This window comes from Cucurbita moschata, unplaced genomic scaffold, assembly GCF_002738365.1.
Source record: "Cucurbita moschata cultivar Rifu unplaced genomic scaffold, Cmos_1.0 Cmo_Scf00009, whole genome shotgun sequence".
Classification (NCBI taxonomy): domain Eukaryota; kingdom Viridiplantae; phylum Streptophyta; class Magnoliopsida; order Cucurbitales; family Cucurbitaceae; genus Cucurbita; species Cucurbita moschata.
Genome location: NW_019268525.1, coordinates 1299075 through 1315924, shown reverse-complemented (window position 1 = coordinate 1315924; position 16850 = coordinate 1299075). Strand labels below are relative to the sequence as shown.

The 16850-nt window shown below is 37.0% G+C and overlaps 3 protein-coding genes across 10 annotated transcripts; 1 reads left to right on the top strand and 2 right to left on the bottom strand.

Annotated features, from left to right (window-relative positions):
- The first annotated feature begins 615 nt into the window (after positions 1-615).
- Positions 616-4712, top strand: LOC111447779 (CDP-diacylglycerol--glycerol-3-phosphate 3-phosphatidyltransferase 2-like). Its single transcript, XM_023087114.1, has 7 exons — positions 616-1446; positions 2256-2353; positions 2473-2523; positions 2645-2758; positions 3768-3824; positions 3909-3994; positions 4172-4712. The coding sequence occupies exons 1-7, from the start codon at positions 828-830 to the stop codon at positions 4290-4292; spliced, it is 1146 nt and encodes a 381-aa protein (XP_022942882.1). The 5' UTR covers positions 616-827; the 3' UTR covers positions 4293-4712.
- Positions 4713-6388: 1676 nt separating this feature from the next.
- Positions 6389-10673, bottom strand: LOC111447922 (probable protein phosphatase 2C 38). 7 transcript variants are annotated; one of them, XM_023087313.1, is made up of 6 exons: positions 9824-10673; positions 9684-9725; positions 8984-9519; positions 7560-7942; positions 7174-7410; positions 6389-6851 (listed from the first exon to the last, which is right to left on the bottom strand). In XM_023087313.1, exons 3-6 carry the CDS (start codon positions 9306-9308, stop codon positions 6627-6629), a joined length of 1170 nt encoding a protein of 389 aa, XP_022943081.1. In that variant the 5' UTR covers positions 9309-9519; positions 9684-9725; positions 9824-10673; the 3' UTR covers positions 6389-6626. The 7 variants fall into 7 exon arrangements, with proteins under 7 accessions (XP_022943081.1, XP_022943084.1, XP_022943080.1 ...); XM_023087316.1 differs by having other exon boundaries at positions 10430-10673; XM_023087312.1 differs by having other exon boundaries at positions 8984-9741.
- A 742-nt stretch (positions 10674-11415) lies between these two features.
- Positions 11416-16558, bottom strand: LOC111447046 (golgin subfamily B member 1-like). 2 transcript variants are annotated; one of them, XM_023086013.1, is made up of 7 exons: positions 16318-16558; positions 16154-16199; positions 15245-15699; positions 13247-15098; positions 12855-13061; positions 11733-12086; positions 11416-11524 (listed from the first exon to the last, which is right to left on the bottom strand). In XM_023086013.1, exons 3-6 carry the CDS (start codon positions 15607-15609, stop codon positions 11769-11771), a joined length of 2742 nt encoding a protein of 913 aa, XP_022941781.1. In that variant the 5' UTR covers positions 15610-15699; positions 16154-16199; positions 16318-16558; the 3' UTR covers positions 11416-11524; positions 11733-11768. The 2 variants fall into 2 exon arrangements, with proteins under 2 accessions (XP_022941781.1, XP_022941780.1); XM_023086012.1 differs by lacking the exons at positions 11416-11524; positions 16154-16199 and having other exon boundaries at positions 11630-12086.
- Between the last annotated feature and the right edge of the window lie 292 nt (positions 16559-16850).

Below are 16850 nucleotides of genomic sequence, written 5' to 3'. Positions count from 1 at the left end.
TAATTTAAACTCTATTTTTGAAATAAATAATATATTACTAATTCTTTTTTTTAATGATACAAGGAGACAAAGATTTGATTTTAATAATACACGTACAGTAACTAATCTAATTATATTTACGTTTAATTCATTTGTAAATAAATCTATTTATTTATTTGTTGTTACAAAAATAAAGATGGGCTCGTGGAGGAAGGATTAGTGCATTGAAGCCTGGTTGAATGGAATCCTCAATTCTCTACTCGATGTCTATCAGAGCTTTGACGTTGAGTTAGGCTTGTTTGAGGGAACCCACTGACACAGCAATGAAAGCGAGTTTTCATGGAGTAATTGTCATTGTAATATGGACTCGAACCTGGGTGATCCATTCACAATAAACATAAGATGAAACTAAGTGAATGTCTCAACTGTTGAAGAATTAGGGATGAGTTGTGGTTAGAGATGAAAAGCCACTTGAACCCAAGAGCTAGCGATCATATCTTTGCTATAATATAGAATCTTATAAATACTATTTTTTGATTGATACAAACGATATAAGGAAATTAGATTTAGGTTAAATGAATGAAAAGTAGTATGGAATTTATACTGATTATGAATTTTGAGAGAGAAAAATGGTAATTGATTTGATATGAGAAGAGAAAGGAATGGATGTGGCGCAAAATTAGGAGGAGAGAGGGAAGGAGGAGGAATGTTGAAACAGAAATGAGTCAAATCGATGTAGAAAGGGAAATGAAATTGGAATCCCAATCAATCCAGGCACTTCCACCCAAAATCCAGCTAAAACCAAGAAAACCCCATTCCATCTCCACCACCAATCCAATCTCATCATCATGTTAAGCCTCAAGCAGACATCGATAATGGCCGCCACTTTCCATGTCCACAATCCTTTCTTCTTCTATTCATCGAATTCTCCCCGCAGAACCCTCCAAGTTTGGCTACGATCCGTTTCCGCCACCGCCAACGCCACCGCCACCCGCCGCTATTCCCTTGGACTCCCCCAACCGCTGCCGCCGGTTCCGTCGGGAGGCGGTGATAGAGATTCAGTGATTTATGGAGGTGGAATTGGATGGACTTCAGCACCTAACAATCGCCTAGTGTACGAAAAGGGCCCTCCTAAAATTTTAGGGTTTCGCAGCGGTTATAATACATGTTTTTCGATTGGGTCTAAAAGGTGTAATTCCATTTCGTCGGAAAAAAGAGGAGGGGTTTTTGGGTTAGGATCAGGCTCTGCTTCTGATTCTGCTTCTCCTCCGTCTGCCGGCTCTGAATTTGTAGCCAACATGGGTTCAGAGAGCAAGGATCATAACAATGGCTGGTACCAAGATGACTTGGACAGCCAGAGCCAATCGCCATTAATGCACCAACATGAGCCACAACGTTCCAAATTGCTGACATTGCCCACCATTCTGACGCTTGCCCGAGTGGCCGCTGTCCCGATATTTGTTTGTAGTATGTTCCAACTTCCTGCTTCTTTGTTTATCGCAATCATGTTTGTTCTGATCGTCTGATTGAAGTGAATTGATGCACGATTAATGGTAGATCTCTCAATCTTTTGTTGCTTGTTGTGATGTAAATTGGACCTGACATTGGCTCCGATTGATAATCCCATTGATTTTTTTTATTGGTAATCGATGTGATCAATTTCTGTATGTGGCTTGTGTTAACGATTGTCACGATTTCTTGGAAGGTAAGTTTTTGTTTTATTTTGTGCGAAAATGAGATTGAATACGGGTTAGTTTCACTCTGTTCAACGATTGTAGCTAATATTTGCTTTAGTTCTTGTTCCCATTGGGTTAACAGCTGTTCTGCGACTGCTTATAGTTCTTGCAACCGACAGTTCTATAGCTTGTTATTATACAAAATATTCCTTTGTTGTTACTTTGTTCTGTTGTTTAAGCCTGAAAGTATCATACCAGCTGATTATTATAGTGGATTTGAAGCATTTATGACGGCAATATTTGATCAAAATTAGACTGTTGTCAGCTGCCTATCATGAACGCTTGAATTTGTTCCTTAATTGTCTGAAACTACTGTCTACTTTTGATACTAATGCATTTGGGTGTGAAAAACAGTCATTTTAATGTACTTGGTTTTGATAATTATAAAACACACACACACACTTTTATGTTATCAGCCTTCTGCGTCGATTATTTGTTTGTTCATTTCAAACCACTTTCCTCTAGTTTGTAGACATTGAAGTAAAAATTAATTTTAGTGTACTTGAATTTAATCGTGATGATATGTGTTTCTGTTATTAGCCTTCTATGTCAATAATTGGTGGGGAACGACTGCGACAACTAGTATATTCATTGCTGCAGCAGTTACAGACTGGCTCGATGGTTATATTGCTCGGAAGGTTTGTTATACACATGCCTGAAGTCCATATCTTGTATGGTGGAAAAAACCTGTGTTGGCTATTCTTTTTTTTATAGCTGCCTGAGTTAGCCTGGTCCTGATCTTAATTGCATTTATCAGATGAGGTTAGGTTCTGCTTTTGGTGCATTTCTTGATCCAGTAGCTGATAAGGTTGGCCCTTCTTCTTTTTTTAGGTTCTCACTCATAAGCTTGATCAAAGAAATTGAATCAATTTTGTTTAGTTCAGATATGGTTAAGAAATTATTAACTAACTAACATTCCTTTACAACAGCTTATGGTTGCTGCCACACTGATTTTACTATGTACACAACCTTTGGAGGTTTCTGTGTTTGGTCATGTTCCTTGGCTTCTGACTCTACCGTCAATTGCAATTATTGGCCGGGAGGTAATAAATTTTCTAGCCTATTTGGTATTTTGTTTAATTACCAGGATATCTGCCCCCACACCTTGCATTATAATTATGATGATCCAAGCACACTCATGTCCGAGGTTTTTTTTTTTTTTTTTTTTTTTTTTTAAATGTTTTTTCGGGGGTGGGGTGGAGTTGGGCTATGAGTGTTGGTATGCTCTCCTTGGTAGCTACTTATTCTCTTGTTTGGAGGATATCAACCATTTTGAGCAATATTAAGGAAAAGTTAGATTTTTCTTTCCCTACTACTTTCTACAACATCTTTAATTAATACTTTTAGATTATATATCTTTTATGAGATCCCATATTGGTTGGGGAGGAAAATGGAGAATGAAACATTCTTTATAAGGGGGTGGAAACCTCTCCCTAGCAGACGCCTTTTAAAAGCCTTGAGGGGAAGCCCGAAACAAAAACCCAAAGAGGACAATATCTGCTAGCGGTGGACTTGGGCCGTTACAAATGGTATCAGAGCTAGACACCAAACGATGTGCCAACAAAGAGGTTGAGCCCCCAAAGGGGGTGGACACGAGGCGGTGTGCTAGCAAGGATGCTGGGCCCCAAAGTAGTGTGGATTGGGGGTTCCCATATCGATTGGAGAAGGGAACGAGTGCTAGCGAGGACGCTGGGCCCCGAAGGGAGGTGAATTGTGAGATCCCACATTGGTTGGGGAGGAGAACGAAATATTTTTTTTAAGGGTGTGGAGACCTCTCCCTAGCAAATGCGTTTTAAAAACCTTGAGGGGAAGCCCGAAAGGAAAAGCCCGAAAGGGAAAGCCCTTAGAGGACAATATCTGCTAGCGGTACCTTTGATTTGAAAATGCCCCCTTATGTACATCTGATAGGGCGCACGTTTTTATTGTGTGCCTGCTTCTCTTTTTCCTTTCCTTTTTTTTTCCTTCCCTATTTCTTTGATCTTGTCTTGTATATTTGATTTATCAATGAATTCGTGACTGATATCTTACAGACCGTTTGCAATTTATATGTAGATAACCATGTCTGCAGTTAGAGAATGGGCTGCTTCCCAGAATAGCAAGCTTTTAGAGGTTTGTTTTTCTATATGCCAAAAACCAATTCAGTTTGTTAGAATTGATTAAGTTTTTATCTGAGTTTTATAACTTGAGAAACAGGCTGTGGCCGTAAATAACCTGGGGAAGTGGAAAACAGCAACACAGATGATTGCACTAACCACCCTTCTGGCTAGCCGAGACAGCAGGTTCGTTCTCTCTTTTTTTCTTCATCGATCATCTTTCGAGGCTTCATCGATCATCTTTCTAAAGGTGTTCTTAGTCTTGAATTTTTCTCGAATGAATAGTACCAAAAACGATGAACACTATAGAACTGGCTCTTCTATATCTGCAAAGCTAATTGGTTCATTTTTCCTTTTTATTAGTCTTGGAGGATCTGGAATTTTAGTAGCAACTGGTGTGGTCTTATTGTACATATCAGCTTGGCTTGCCGTCTGGTCACTATTTGTTTATTCCCGCAAGATCTCGAAAGTTTTGTTCCGCTAGCACAACCCGACCCAACCTTTCGATCCTCTTCGTTTTTGTTTGACCACACATGCAAGAGCTAGGTCATCCTATGGCCAAAATTGACTGATTGCTTGATCTGTTGGTGGGTGATGCCCATTAGAGACTGTTGAAGCCAGTTTCTCAAGTGACATGCAGCCTGTGGATGATTTATAAGAAGACAGCAGCCATAGTTACAGACCTGCTGAAGCTGAAACTGGAAGTTTGGACTGAGGTCTGATGTAACTATAAATTTACTGACTATTTAAAAGAGAAATTATATAAAGTGGCACTTTATCTCATGCTCGTTGATATTTAAATTCAATCCCTCGAGTATTCTTGTCAATGCTGCGATAAACCTGACATTTTCCAGGGGTGCTGAGTTTTCAAGATTTGTAGATATTTTTTTCTTTGAAATTTTTAGATGAAATTCACTGAAATTACATTGATGTAGTAGAACAGGTTGAATCGATATTTAATTTTTTTCTTTTATTTGTTTGGAAGATTTGTTAATTACTTGAAAAAAGTTAGTCATGCTGTAACATTAAAATGCTGTTAGTAAGGTCTGATGGTTTGATTTACATTTGTTTTCACCAAAATTGAAGACCGAAAATCGAACGATCCCGTAAAACAAGTTCAAACAAAGCAAGTTAGTCATGATGTAGTAGGGGTATGATGGTTTCATTCACTTTTGTTTTCACCAAAACTGAAAGACCGAAAATAAGTTAAAACGAAACACATTAGTCATGGTGTAGTAGGGGTATGGTATGATGGGTTGATTAACTTTAGCTTTCGCCAAATTGAAGACTGAAAATTGAACGAACCCATAAAAACAAGTTCAAACGAAACGAAATTTGGTTAGATTTTCAATTGATTCAATTTGATTTTTCAATGATCCATCTTAAAAAAAAAGGACCCATATAGGAAAAATTATTCAATATGGTGACTAATACCCTATCGACGGCTCAAATACACAGATATAAATGTAGAGCTTGGTGTCCCAAATAGGAGTGCAAAGGAAAAGTGACAAAATTCAGAAACTGATTATGTGAGATCCTACATCGATTGGAGAGTGGAACACAACATTCCTTATAAGAGTGGAAATCTCTCCTTAGTAGACGTGTTTTAAACCCTTGAGGGAAGGCCCTTGAACGGAATGTCCAAAAAAGACAATATCTGCTAGCGATAGGCTTGGACTGTTAACGTCTAGATTTAGTATTAGTAAGGCTTAGCAATCAATTCTAATAACTAATCTCAGTGTCGGTGTTGAACAGAAACTGAACCGACCCAACTTAGGTACGTCAGTACTAAAGTGCCATGGTCTTTGCTTTCTTTCAGTCTGATCTAATTCCAAGCAAAAGATGTTCGGTTACTATTTCATTTTACAAGAACCGATGAGATCAGTACATCAAAGTCATGATTTATTCCCGCTCCATAGCTCTTGATTTCATCACTCATAGTCTTATGGTTGATGAAGACATCTTGGTATTTTCCACCATTTCTTGCAAATTTCCATCAACATCGATACCAACAGCCCATAAGCTATCATGCAAAGTGAGAAAGTCCCTACTTACCAAACTAAACTGGCCATCATCATATTTTGAAAGAGCTGATTCGATATATTCAGATTATCCGCTTTAGTACTAATGGATATGGTAACTCGAGCTTATGAGCATAAAAAGGAATTCTTTCCTGTATACTTACATCGCAAAACAATGAAGGCCCTTAAAAGTTGCTGCCAATAAGGAAAGGAAAGGAAAAAAAAGGACTGGTCAAATAGTTCTCAAACTCCCTATTCTTCGAGGCATTTCTTTAGACAAACTCTGTTTGAATCAAACTCATGTTTGAATTGTCGAGATAATGCAAGTTCAAATCAGATAGATTCATATCTGAAAGAGGTTGACAATAAGTTTTTTCAAAATTGACTATTTGTTCCTCTGTTAGAGGTGTTCAAGAAATGTCTGCAATCGAGTAAATAGTTCAACGAACAAATAGATCGAATCGAATTGGAAAATGGAAAGATTTGTACAAGTTATCTTTCGTCGCCACTTTGTGGAAAATCGTTATGTATTAATATGTTTGAAACCTGTGACTCTTGATGACTCCTAGTCAATATTCTCTCTCTATATATGTACTATTGACGCAACTGTCAATAAGGAGACCTCATAGGTAATAAGAGTGCTATACATTAAAAAAGAAAACACAAAAGGAAAGGAAAGGAAAGGAAAAAGAAAGGGTAAATGGGGAAGGGAAAAGAAAAGGGCTATGTTTCCAAATCTCTCCTCTTTTGAACACAAACAATCATTCGGTTTGCAATACAAATGAAGAAACTAAGATCTAGCAGCGAGGATGGATACCAGAACCCCCTCTGATTGAAAGCATAGGTCCATGGCTCGGACTGCGACTAATCAGATGCGAATCCAGGAACAAAACTATAACAGTTATGTCGTCGTGAAAATGTCGTCTTACCCCACGGTCGATCTTCTTCAGGTCTGTGTACCTCATTTCTCTTTTTCTTGCAGCTTCATGAAGAGCAGCTTTAACGAGCTTCCTTGCAATCCCCTGAACACACACAATACCAAGTCATGGATGAAACCCCAAATGATTTGAAAAAAAATGATGAACAGAGAAGGAATAATTGCCAGACAGATTACAACAACAAGCTCAAAACAAGAGGAGGAGCCATTACAGTGAGTATCACACCAAACAATGAACATTACTATTGATTATATCCAAGTTTTTGATAAACATCTAATTCTGGTAACAGGTATTAAGCAGGCAGCCCAGAAGTCTTTCAATTTTCACATAAGAAGGTAGTACTCTAAGCAAACAGAAGAGCAAAAGAAAACAAAAAGAACTTAAGTTAAGCAGAAATCGACCGTACGTTACGTGGACAACTATGGACGAGGTCGACAGCTTCCTGATTGCTTATATACTCCCAAAGACCATCTGAAGCAAATATAAGAAATTGATCCTCTGGGTACAGTTTGTGCACTACGATAGCAGGCTCGGCTTGAAGTATTGGCTTGTGGAAGGGTTCTGGTAATCTGAACTTCGGCAAAAGAGGCTCTCGGTTGAACTCGGTTTTCTTCAGATAAGCATCACCAAGGGATCTTGAGACCTACATATGAGCAGAGTGATAGTTTCTAGTTCATAACTAGTTGTTCAATGTAGAGAAATTTTAAAGCTTTCATAGAGTTCAGAGCATACCAAATCAAACATGTTCTATCAGGAAATATCAAAGAAGACAAGGGGGGTTGAAGAACAAACCTGTATAACACCCTTCACACGCCACACCTTGTGCTTTAAGACCACAATGTGTGGATCATTGGGATGCAACAAGTGCAACTCCTCTCTCACAGATTCAATACTTGCATTGTGCTCAGACGACAATTGGACAGCTTTAACCTCTTTATGAGTTTTTTCAGTTCTTCCCAACACCACTCTAGAATCTCCAGCATTTGCAATATACAGTAATCCACAACATATTATGCCTACCAAACAGCATGAACCAACCGAAGCAATTTGCGGCTTAATAAGCCATTGTTTCTTTACAAGAGACAAGAACTCTTCCTCTGTCTCCACGAACGCTTTGTTAATAATTTCAGCCGATACTCCCTGATTATCTGGAATAAATTCTGCACCATGAAAAGCTGTCAAGTGTAAACATTCCCATTAGCCATATAATACAAATTGGTAAGAGACCATAATAAGCACTCACAAGTCACAACAGGGCTCCACGAAGACCAATATACATCTTTCCTTCCATCATTTGCTTTGGGCTTCAAATTAGACTAGTTTCATTTACGATCTTGAATTTTATGAACAACAACAAACTTCCCAACCATAACAACCTCTACACGTACCCATTAAAAGGAGGATATCAAATTCTTTTGCAGTCTAAATAATGAACTTACTTCAATAATTTTCACATAAAAGACTAAAATTCCATAGGATGCACCACTCGAGCACAGTAAACACCACCTTCGACCGGGACAATCAAATCCTTGTCTAGTCCATCTTATAGGACAATGTCCAGTAATATTAATGTCTAAAGAATGTGTACCATTTACCTTGACTAGAAAAAGAAATAAAAATTATAGTTAGGGTGAATTTCGGATAATTTTTGGAAGGTAAATGTGAGAACTCACATTGGTTGGAGAGGGGGACAAAGCATTCTTATAAGGGTGTGGAAACCTCTCTCTAGCTGAGGGTTTAAAAACTTTGAGGGTATCTAGGGCGGTGGGCTTGGCTGTTACAAATGGTATCAGAGCCAGTGGGAGGCATGGGAGGCATTGGTCGGAGTAGAGCTAGACTCTCTCCATAGTAGACCGTTTTAAACCCAGAAATAAAAGTCCAAAGAAGACAAGATCTAATAGCGGTGGGCTTGGGCTGTTATAGTAAGAAAATCCACTTAGCCCATTAAAAACACTGATCAAAATTCTCAGAATGTTGGTAATGGTTAGCCAAGCCAAGGGGATTATGAAAGTTCAATCAAGTCCTTTTAGAGTAAACACTCAATTAGCGCTTCTACTGAATGCATCAACACATTTTTCCAAAGTCAACACAAACTCGCCATTAGACTACAAACTTAAATTTCGGTCTAAGGATGAAAATCAACACACACAAGGCAAAAGCTACCTTGAAGAGGAAGAAGTGGAAGAGGTATTTAGCATAAGTAGATTAAAACTTACTCTTCATATTATTGAACAGACGATCATTTATGAATTCTGCAGCTTCAGGACCTCCATGGCCATCATAGATTCCAACAAACGTTCCAACAGGACCCGATTCAAATGAGCTCAGTGGCCCTGACTCAAGCTGGCTGCGGTCTTCCAACAATTTATTTGCCTGAATAACTGCCATTGAGAATTCTCCATTAATATGGCGGCCAGAATCCTTGTACCACAACAGCCCGTCAACCCGACCACTTGCATCCCCACCTCTACTAGAATTTCCGCCTTCAACTGAAGGTTTCCAGCAGGGTGATACAATCTTCATCAAAGTTTCAGATACCATCCCTTACATATTCTCACCCAAATGATCCAGCATGAAAAACCATTCTTCAAAACCGACCGGAAGGATAGTATTAAAACCAAAAGTTCCCTTTATTTCGTTCACAAATGTACGAAATAATGAGTTTCAGATGTCAGAAAACCATTGATCAAAGCAGACACCATCAGTATTTCAACAATATAACATTGAGTTTCTTGATGTCTATACGTAGAAACTGCAAATTCAAGAATCACATTGAATGAAAGTTCAACATTGATACATATGAACATATAGAACAGTTTCTAAGTATAAATCAACCAAAAGAACAAAAATTGAACCTAGGAACACTAAAGAATACAAAGAAACCAAACATCAAGTAAAAGAAGTTGCACTACAAACCTTGAGATAGCCGAGAGAGTTTGCAGACACTTTTCTGCAAAACTGTCCAAATTATAGACTGAGAAACGCATTATAAGATGAAAATGAACAAAGGGAATCAAGTAAAAAGAATTTGGGGTGTTCTGACAGAAGAAAAAAACCTGTCAGAACGTTGAAACGAGCAGATCTGGAAAGAGGGAAATTCCTGAAGTTTAATTGGCCCTCCTCCTCCTCGGGATTTCTTCCTTTTCTTTTCCTTCTTTTTTGAATTTTTTAAATTTTTTTTCTTTTTTTTTTTTATTAATTTTTTTTTCCTTTTTCTGTTTCTTTGAGCCAAAGAAACAGATGGATCACTCTCCAACAACAGAATCCCTTGGTTTGGGAACAATTTAATAAACAAAATAAAAAAAGCCCTCGTTTTCTAAGGGTTCTTATCAGTTTATTAAATTAAATTTGGCACTTTTCAGTTTTGGTTTTCTAACTTATTGCCTGGATTCTTGATTTTAACCTTTAACGAACCCGCCATTTCAGGCAACTATTGCTCACCTTCTTTTCTAATTGGCAGAACATAAAAAAAAATAGCAAAAACCCTAAAATATATGAATCCAAGTAATCATTCAAACAAAAAAGTAAAGACAGAAAGTTCCACGATATCACTTTCTCGGAAAACTGAGTAAATTTTCCGGGAAAATTGGGAGAGATAAGTTGAAAAGCCGAGGATTAAGAAATGATAAACCCTACGATGTCGAAAGTAAGCCAAACCCAACCTGAATCACGTCCCTTCGCTTCGCTGGTAATATGAGCCCTCGATTCTTTCAGAAGCGCACTGATTCCTGATTCGACACCAGCATTTGGGTTTCGAATTTTCTGAAGTTCCATTCCGCATATTTTCTTCCATCTTCGGTGGCTTAATTTTTGATGCGCTGCTCCTGCTCGAGGTCGTCGATTTTGAGAGATTCCGGGGGAACGGCAATTCGATGGTTAAACTATAAGTTTAATTTCATTGGTCTATTTCGATCTAAGCACTTGTCTGTTTGTACTGTTTTCTTTTTTCTTTTTTTGAAAAGAAAACACTCTTTTCAGCGATGATTTTATTTAAATTTTCAAAATATATTTTTATTGAAAAATCATTAAAAGGTTTAGCCAATAACCAAGAAAATATATTAATACTGAAAAATTTACCTATTAGTTAACCGTAAATGTTTTCTTTTTTATTTATTATTTAATTATTTTTTATTCCGTAATTATAAAAATTAAAAATATTTGATATTTGAGTTTAATGATATTCATTAATTATAAATATATATTATTTGTATCACCTACCTAACTGAGTTTTAAATTTTAGATTGGTCTAACAAAATTTCTCAATCCACTTACCTAAAAAAAAAAGTTGATTTAAACTGTTCAATCAGTTTGGTTTGGTTTGATATAGATTGAAAAATCCAATTTTGAGTCAAACATTTTTTAAAATCGAGTAGGCCAAAACTAATCTAAATCAAACCATTTTGGTTTTAACATATATAATCTAAGTCATTAATTAATTAATTATGCAATTTATAATCCATGTAAATTATACTCTATAGCATAATATTGCTAATGTTATAATACATTTATAATCTAACGAGTATAAATTCTAACGAGACTAAATTTATAATCTAACGAGTTATCGAACCAATGTAATTTTTGACACCTAATAAATCACGAGGTCGAATAAATGAGCTTTGAAAGTTTACTTCAAAAAAGAAACACCTAATAAAGCACGAGGTTGAATAGTTCATAGCACAAATTTACCTTTCACTCGTGAAGGGAGCCAAAATCGTTAACTTGATACAGCGACAAAAACTATATTTCCCCCTATTTACCTTGCAAATCAGAGTATATGAACTAAGTAGATACATCAACAAAACATGGTCAAGTTCAAACTTCAGAATCTTCCACTTCGTCGAAGATCCCAAAAGATGATTTTAAAGAAAATGAGAGAAACAATCAAAAGGCTGATATGTAAAATAATCAAAACCAGACATAAAAGTATAAAAAGTACGACTATGAAATATGAACTGAGAAATTTACCCGCAAGCCTCGGTTAAATCCTCCAGCTATTATTTTTTACTGCACTCGAGATTCCCATGAAGATTTGGGAGAAGCAAGAAGGTCAATGGATTTATTGGTGAGTGTGTCTTTTAAGATTGTTATCTGACCTTCCTTCAGCAAAATGTCCTCTTCCAATGTCTCAATCTTTGATTTCAACTCATCAACTTTGGAGATCAGTAGCATGTTTTTCTCCCTGTGTTTGTTTACTTCCTCCCACAACATGTCTCTCTCCTTTGAAATTTTCTGAAGTACGTCCCTTAGAATTTCTAATTCCCTTCTAGACTCCTCCAGCTCAGTTTGTAACTTGTTTATGTCCTCGTTTCTCTTCAGCAACTGTAAAATAACGACCCCATGATTTAAATTTAACGAATTCTTCAAATCTTTGGAACTAAGGGAACAAGAATATAAGAAGCGCTGACACGGATATAAAATATAAACATGGTGACACTTCATTTTATGTTTTATGAAAATCAAACATACGAATAAACAAAGGACTTATTGAAATAATTTGTATGTATTTCACTCCCAAAATTTATTATTTTTGTCCTATATCACTATACATGTTCATTTGATATGCTTAACAAATGTTTAATATGTATCCAATAGACCATAAGTATCGAAGTATCCAAATATCTAGAACACGTAAGTCAAACTGAAATGTCGAATATATTTATATGCTACATTACATAACTCGAAAAGGGCAAATTGATGCCTGTATAAGCTGCAGATCTCAAAATACACTAGCATAAAATAAAAAATGCCAAGGAGAAGTATAATTATGTGACAAATAATTCTCAGCATGTCGAATTGATGATGGGTGCAGGGGATGGAAGCAGAGAAATATAGAGAGAAAGATATTGGTTCATATTTTTTCCAAGTTGTCATCTAGAATACAGTCCTCTATATCCAAATAAAATTTTAAGGGTAAGAAATAGCTATGTGGAACCATGATAAGCAATCAGAATTGGTATTAAACGTGGTAGATTGAAAATAGCGCATGTTAGAACATTCTTAAAATTTCATAATCAGTCCGTACTAAATGATAAAACCTTCCATTCAACAAAATCTATCTTCAAGTTCAAGTTGACATCAAGAAAATACCTGAAGTTCAAGATCTTTTATCTTATGCGAGAGGCAGGAAAGGCCTTCCATTCCGTTCTGGACCTCACATTTTAACATGTCATTCCCTCTTACTGCTGTCGCCAGTTCTGCTTGCAACTGCTCCACTTCCAGCTCCTTAGAGAATAGTTTCTCTCTTAATAGGCTTGAGAATAAAGTTTCTGCTTTAAGCTCAGATCTTAAACCGTCCTATGAAGTAACAGAAAATTGTACATGCCGCAGCCATAGTGAAAAACAAGTAAAACCGGAATAACCCATGATGGATTTACCAAATAAGATTTTTTTTCCAAAAAGAAATAACTTAAAATCAACTCTAATGAATTACGATTTAGTATAATGTCCCTTTTCCAGGAACAATATCAGAAACTACTCACCTCTGAATATTGACTATTTAGTTGTAGTGCATTGTCTACACCTGAGCTCTGAGAAGTGGAGTTAGACTCCGCTTGCAACAACATAGATATTTTCTGTAAACTCATTGTCAGGCTCTCAATCCCATACTTGAAGCCCTGAATTTTCGCTTCAGATTCAAGAAAAAAATGAGCATCTAAACCATTCTCAATATGCTCCGTTCTATGCTTATTTGGATGAAGCTGAGCAGCTTTCTCTTTGATGAACTCCAGTAACTGGGAACAAAATTGAGTACTCTCGTTTAATAATACCATACCTTGATTTTGTAGATGGTAAACACGAGTTGACATTTCATTAACCAACTTGAAGGTTGTAGCACCTCTCTCATTCCCATTGTCTTTTAAGTGAGTCAATATATTTATATTCTCACGTCGAAGAGAATCAACTTCAACCCTACAAGATTCTAACGCCTTTCTCAAAGCCAGTTCCACTCCTGTTAATCTCATTTGTTCCATCTTCAATTTTTCAAATTCCTTATCCAATTTCTCCATTGGTTGACTATTACCAAATTGCTCACTCAATCTTTCCCTTAAACCATTAATAGTCTTCTCTTGTTCATTGCAGGTCCTTGTTAACCTCGTGATTGATTTATGCAACTCCCTGCACTCCTTCTCTTTTTCCTCAAAATTCTTTCTGATGCAATCCATGCCTTCTATTGATCCCCGGTAATCCTCTTCTAATTTAGACAGGTTTAGCTGTAAATATTTATTTTGTTCATTCTTTTCATCAATTCTAGCTGTTAGGTCGAGGATATTTTGCTCCAGATTAGTTGTCATGCTTTTGTTCTCTGTTTCCCTCTTGTTTAAAGAAGCAACCTCTCTTTGTAGTGATACATTTTGTTCAGCCAGCTCTCTAACTCGCCCCCTTTGCCCCTCCTCCTCTAACTTGTACTTCTCAAGCTTGAATGACCAGTCACTTGACCTTCTGTCTAGCTCCTTCTCCAAACCTACCTGCAACTCAGTTTTCTCCTTCTCCAGTTTCTGTGTTCTGGACTCCAATTCTTCATTTGCTTGTCTAAGCTCTTCTCTGGCACATGTCCTATCTGCAATTCGAGACTGCAGAAGGCTTGAAACTTCAAGTGCCAAAGTGAACCTCTCCCCTGTGAGATTTTTTATTATCTGGATAAGATCTGACACATCAAATTTGCTATATTGAACTAAGCGTTCCTGTTCAAGTTCTTCAGACAGAAACATGATCCTCTCCTCTGCTTCCTTGGCCTTTTTTTGTAGTTCTCCATCAGTTTCGCCAGGCTCATCTGTAGGGATGCATGGTTTCGTCAAATCTGCATTAGGATCAAAGCATCCATTCAATGATCGACTGTAAGTATCTGCAACTGTGATAGGTATATTTTCACCGAGCTCTTTATAGGACCCTCTAGGCACAACATGTTGTTGAGAGAGTCTGTCAACAACAGTCTTTGCACTTCGAGGTGAGTCATTTCCAAACCCATATTCTCCATCTTCAGATAAGAAACGAGAAAGAGAACTTCTAGTTTCTCTGGACGAATAGGATCTTGGATTATCTTTAATGCTAGCCGTTGTTGAAGAGGGTGGCAGACACTGAGCTCGAGGAGGCCGCCACCCATTATTTCTTTGAGAATACTTGTTCTTGGATCCATTTATTTCCTGATGTTGTTCGCCATCAATGTAGCGGTCCAAGACCCTATTTGAAACAATACTGGAAGTAGTGGTAGAATTTCCAGAAGAATCATACCAAGTTCTGGAACATGGCCTAAAAGATCCAGAGGTATAGTAATCATTTGGCAATTCAGTCTGCTTTACCTTGAATTGCATCTCTCGAGATGGACTTTGGCAACTAGCATAAACCAAGAGATCATAAATAAGACTAATGAATGCTATGGTGAAACCAATTAAAAAAAGATAACATGCTAAATGCCCTATACAATCCAGTATACATTTCTTATAATGTTTTTTAATATTTATCAGAATAAACGTCCTTACCGAGATGACTGTTCATGTTGCCGTTTTGAGCGACTGCTAGCATTACCAGGAGATCTACTTGGATCAATCAAACCATCGAAGTTTATTTGACCTTGGTCTCTAAATGCAGCTGAAGATAACGATTGGGTCCTTCTAAGTTTAGGACGGCTGCGGGACCGTTCATTATCATCTATTTGCCTATTGAACTTGGAAGGCAAATCCTTGGACCTCTGGGGACTACTTCCAGCCTTATCACCAATAGGAGTACCCATCCTACTCCCTAATGGATGCTCCCAATAAGCTTCGCTGTCATCTGTTGATGATGGATGAACTGAATCATTTTTGCCATAGCCATTGCCAAACGATCTAAGAAAGAACTTCTTCATCTTCTGCGCTGGTTATTGATTATTGAAGTTTCTGCCCTTCACTCCCAATGTTTTTTTCTCAATATCATGTCAAATGCAATCACTCTAGACCTAAAAGAAAAAATAGAACATCGTTAATAAATAAACATAGAGAAGCAAACAGCAAAAATGGTTTACGATCTCGAAACGTGCAGTTTGGATACATACAAACAGTCTACCATCAAACAAGCGACTGGTTCGCTGACGACCTTAAGATGACCAAAACAAAAGAAAAGTTTGCTCCAAATTGAAACGGGCAAAAAATTACAAAAATAACAATTCAAAAAATAAAAGTTCATGAGGACGTATATCATCCTCACGAAAAAAGGCATTTCGTGGAAACCAACGGAGGAGGTTAGAAACAACATCTAGAGCTATAAATAAATAAATAAATAAATAAAAACTCAAACGAGAACAAAACCAAACCCGATCGCTGAACAGTTCAATTTCCTTTTTAGATGCTAAAGCTCCTTTGATCGATAAAGAAACTCGAGAAAAACAGAGAACAGAAGAGAAAATCACTTACTCTCCGATGTGCATAACAGCAGCAGCAACAACAAAATCCTCCCAAACTTCATCAAACAAACGGACGGTACAGATTCAGAAAATGTAAAGATAAACAACTGGAATCTACACAAGTAATTCACACTGATTGCAGAAATCAAAACAGAAATAAACTCTTAAACATACCGAAAGTCGCCGATTCCTAATTCAAATCACCAAAGACAACTCATAATTCCAATATTTTAGGAAAGTTGCAATCAAGCATTGAATGCTGGGAGAGTTGGCGGGATTGAATGGCCAGCAGCACACCAATTACAGTTGTGGCGGGGATTGGCAGTGTTTAAACGACTGAATTACATCAGAAATTAAGTGATAATATTGCATCCAACCGTCCAGTGTGAAGATTTCTGGGACTGTTTAAGAAATGGAAAAGGTAGTTTTGTCCGAAAATATATTTAAAAACTCTGGTGCCGGTAATAATGCCGAAGAGGAGCGGGATTCGTTGGGTAATGATACAGTGAGGGCGAGTACACCCTTCCTCTCACGAACCAAATAATAATAATAGTAAAATAATAAAATTAAAACAGAAGTTATTTTAATTTATATAAAAATATTTCCAAATTATGTCTAAAATTACGAAACATGTCTTAATTTATCTCAAATAAGTATGAAAACATAAAATAAGTGTCTTCGCCAATTTTGATACCATGTAAGATTGT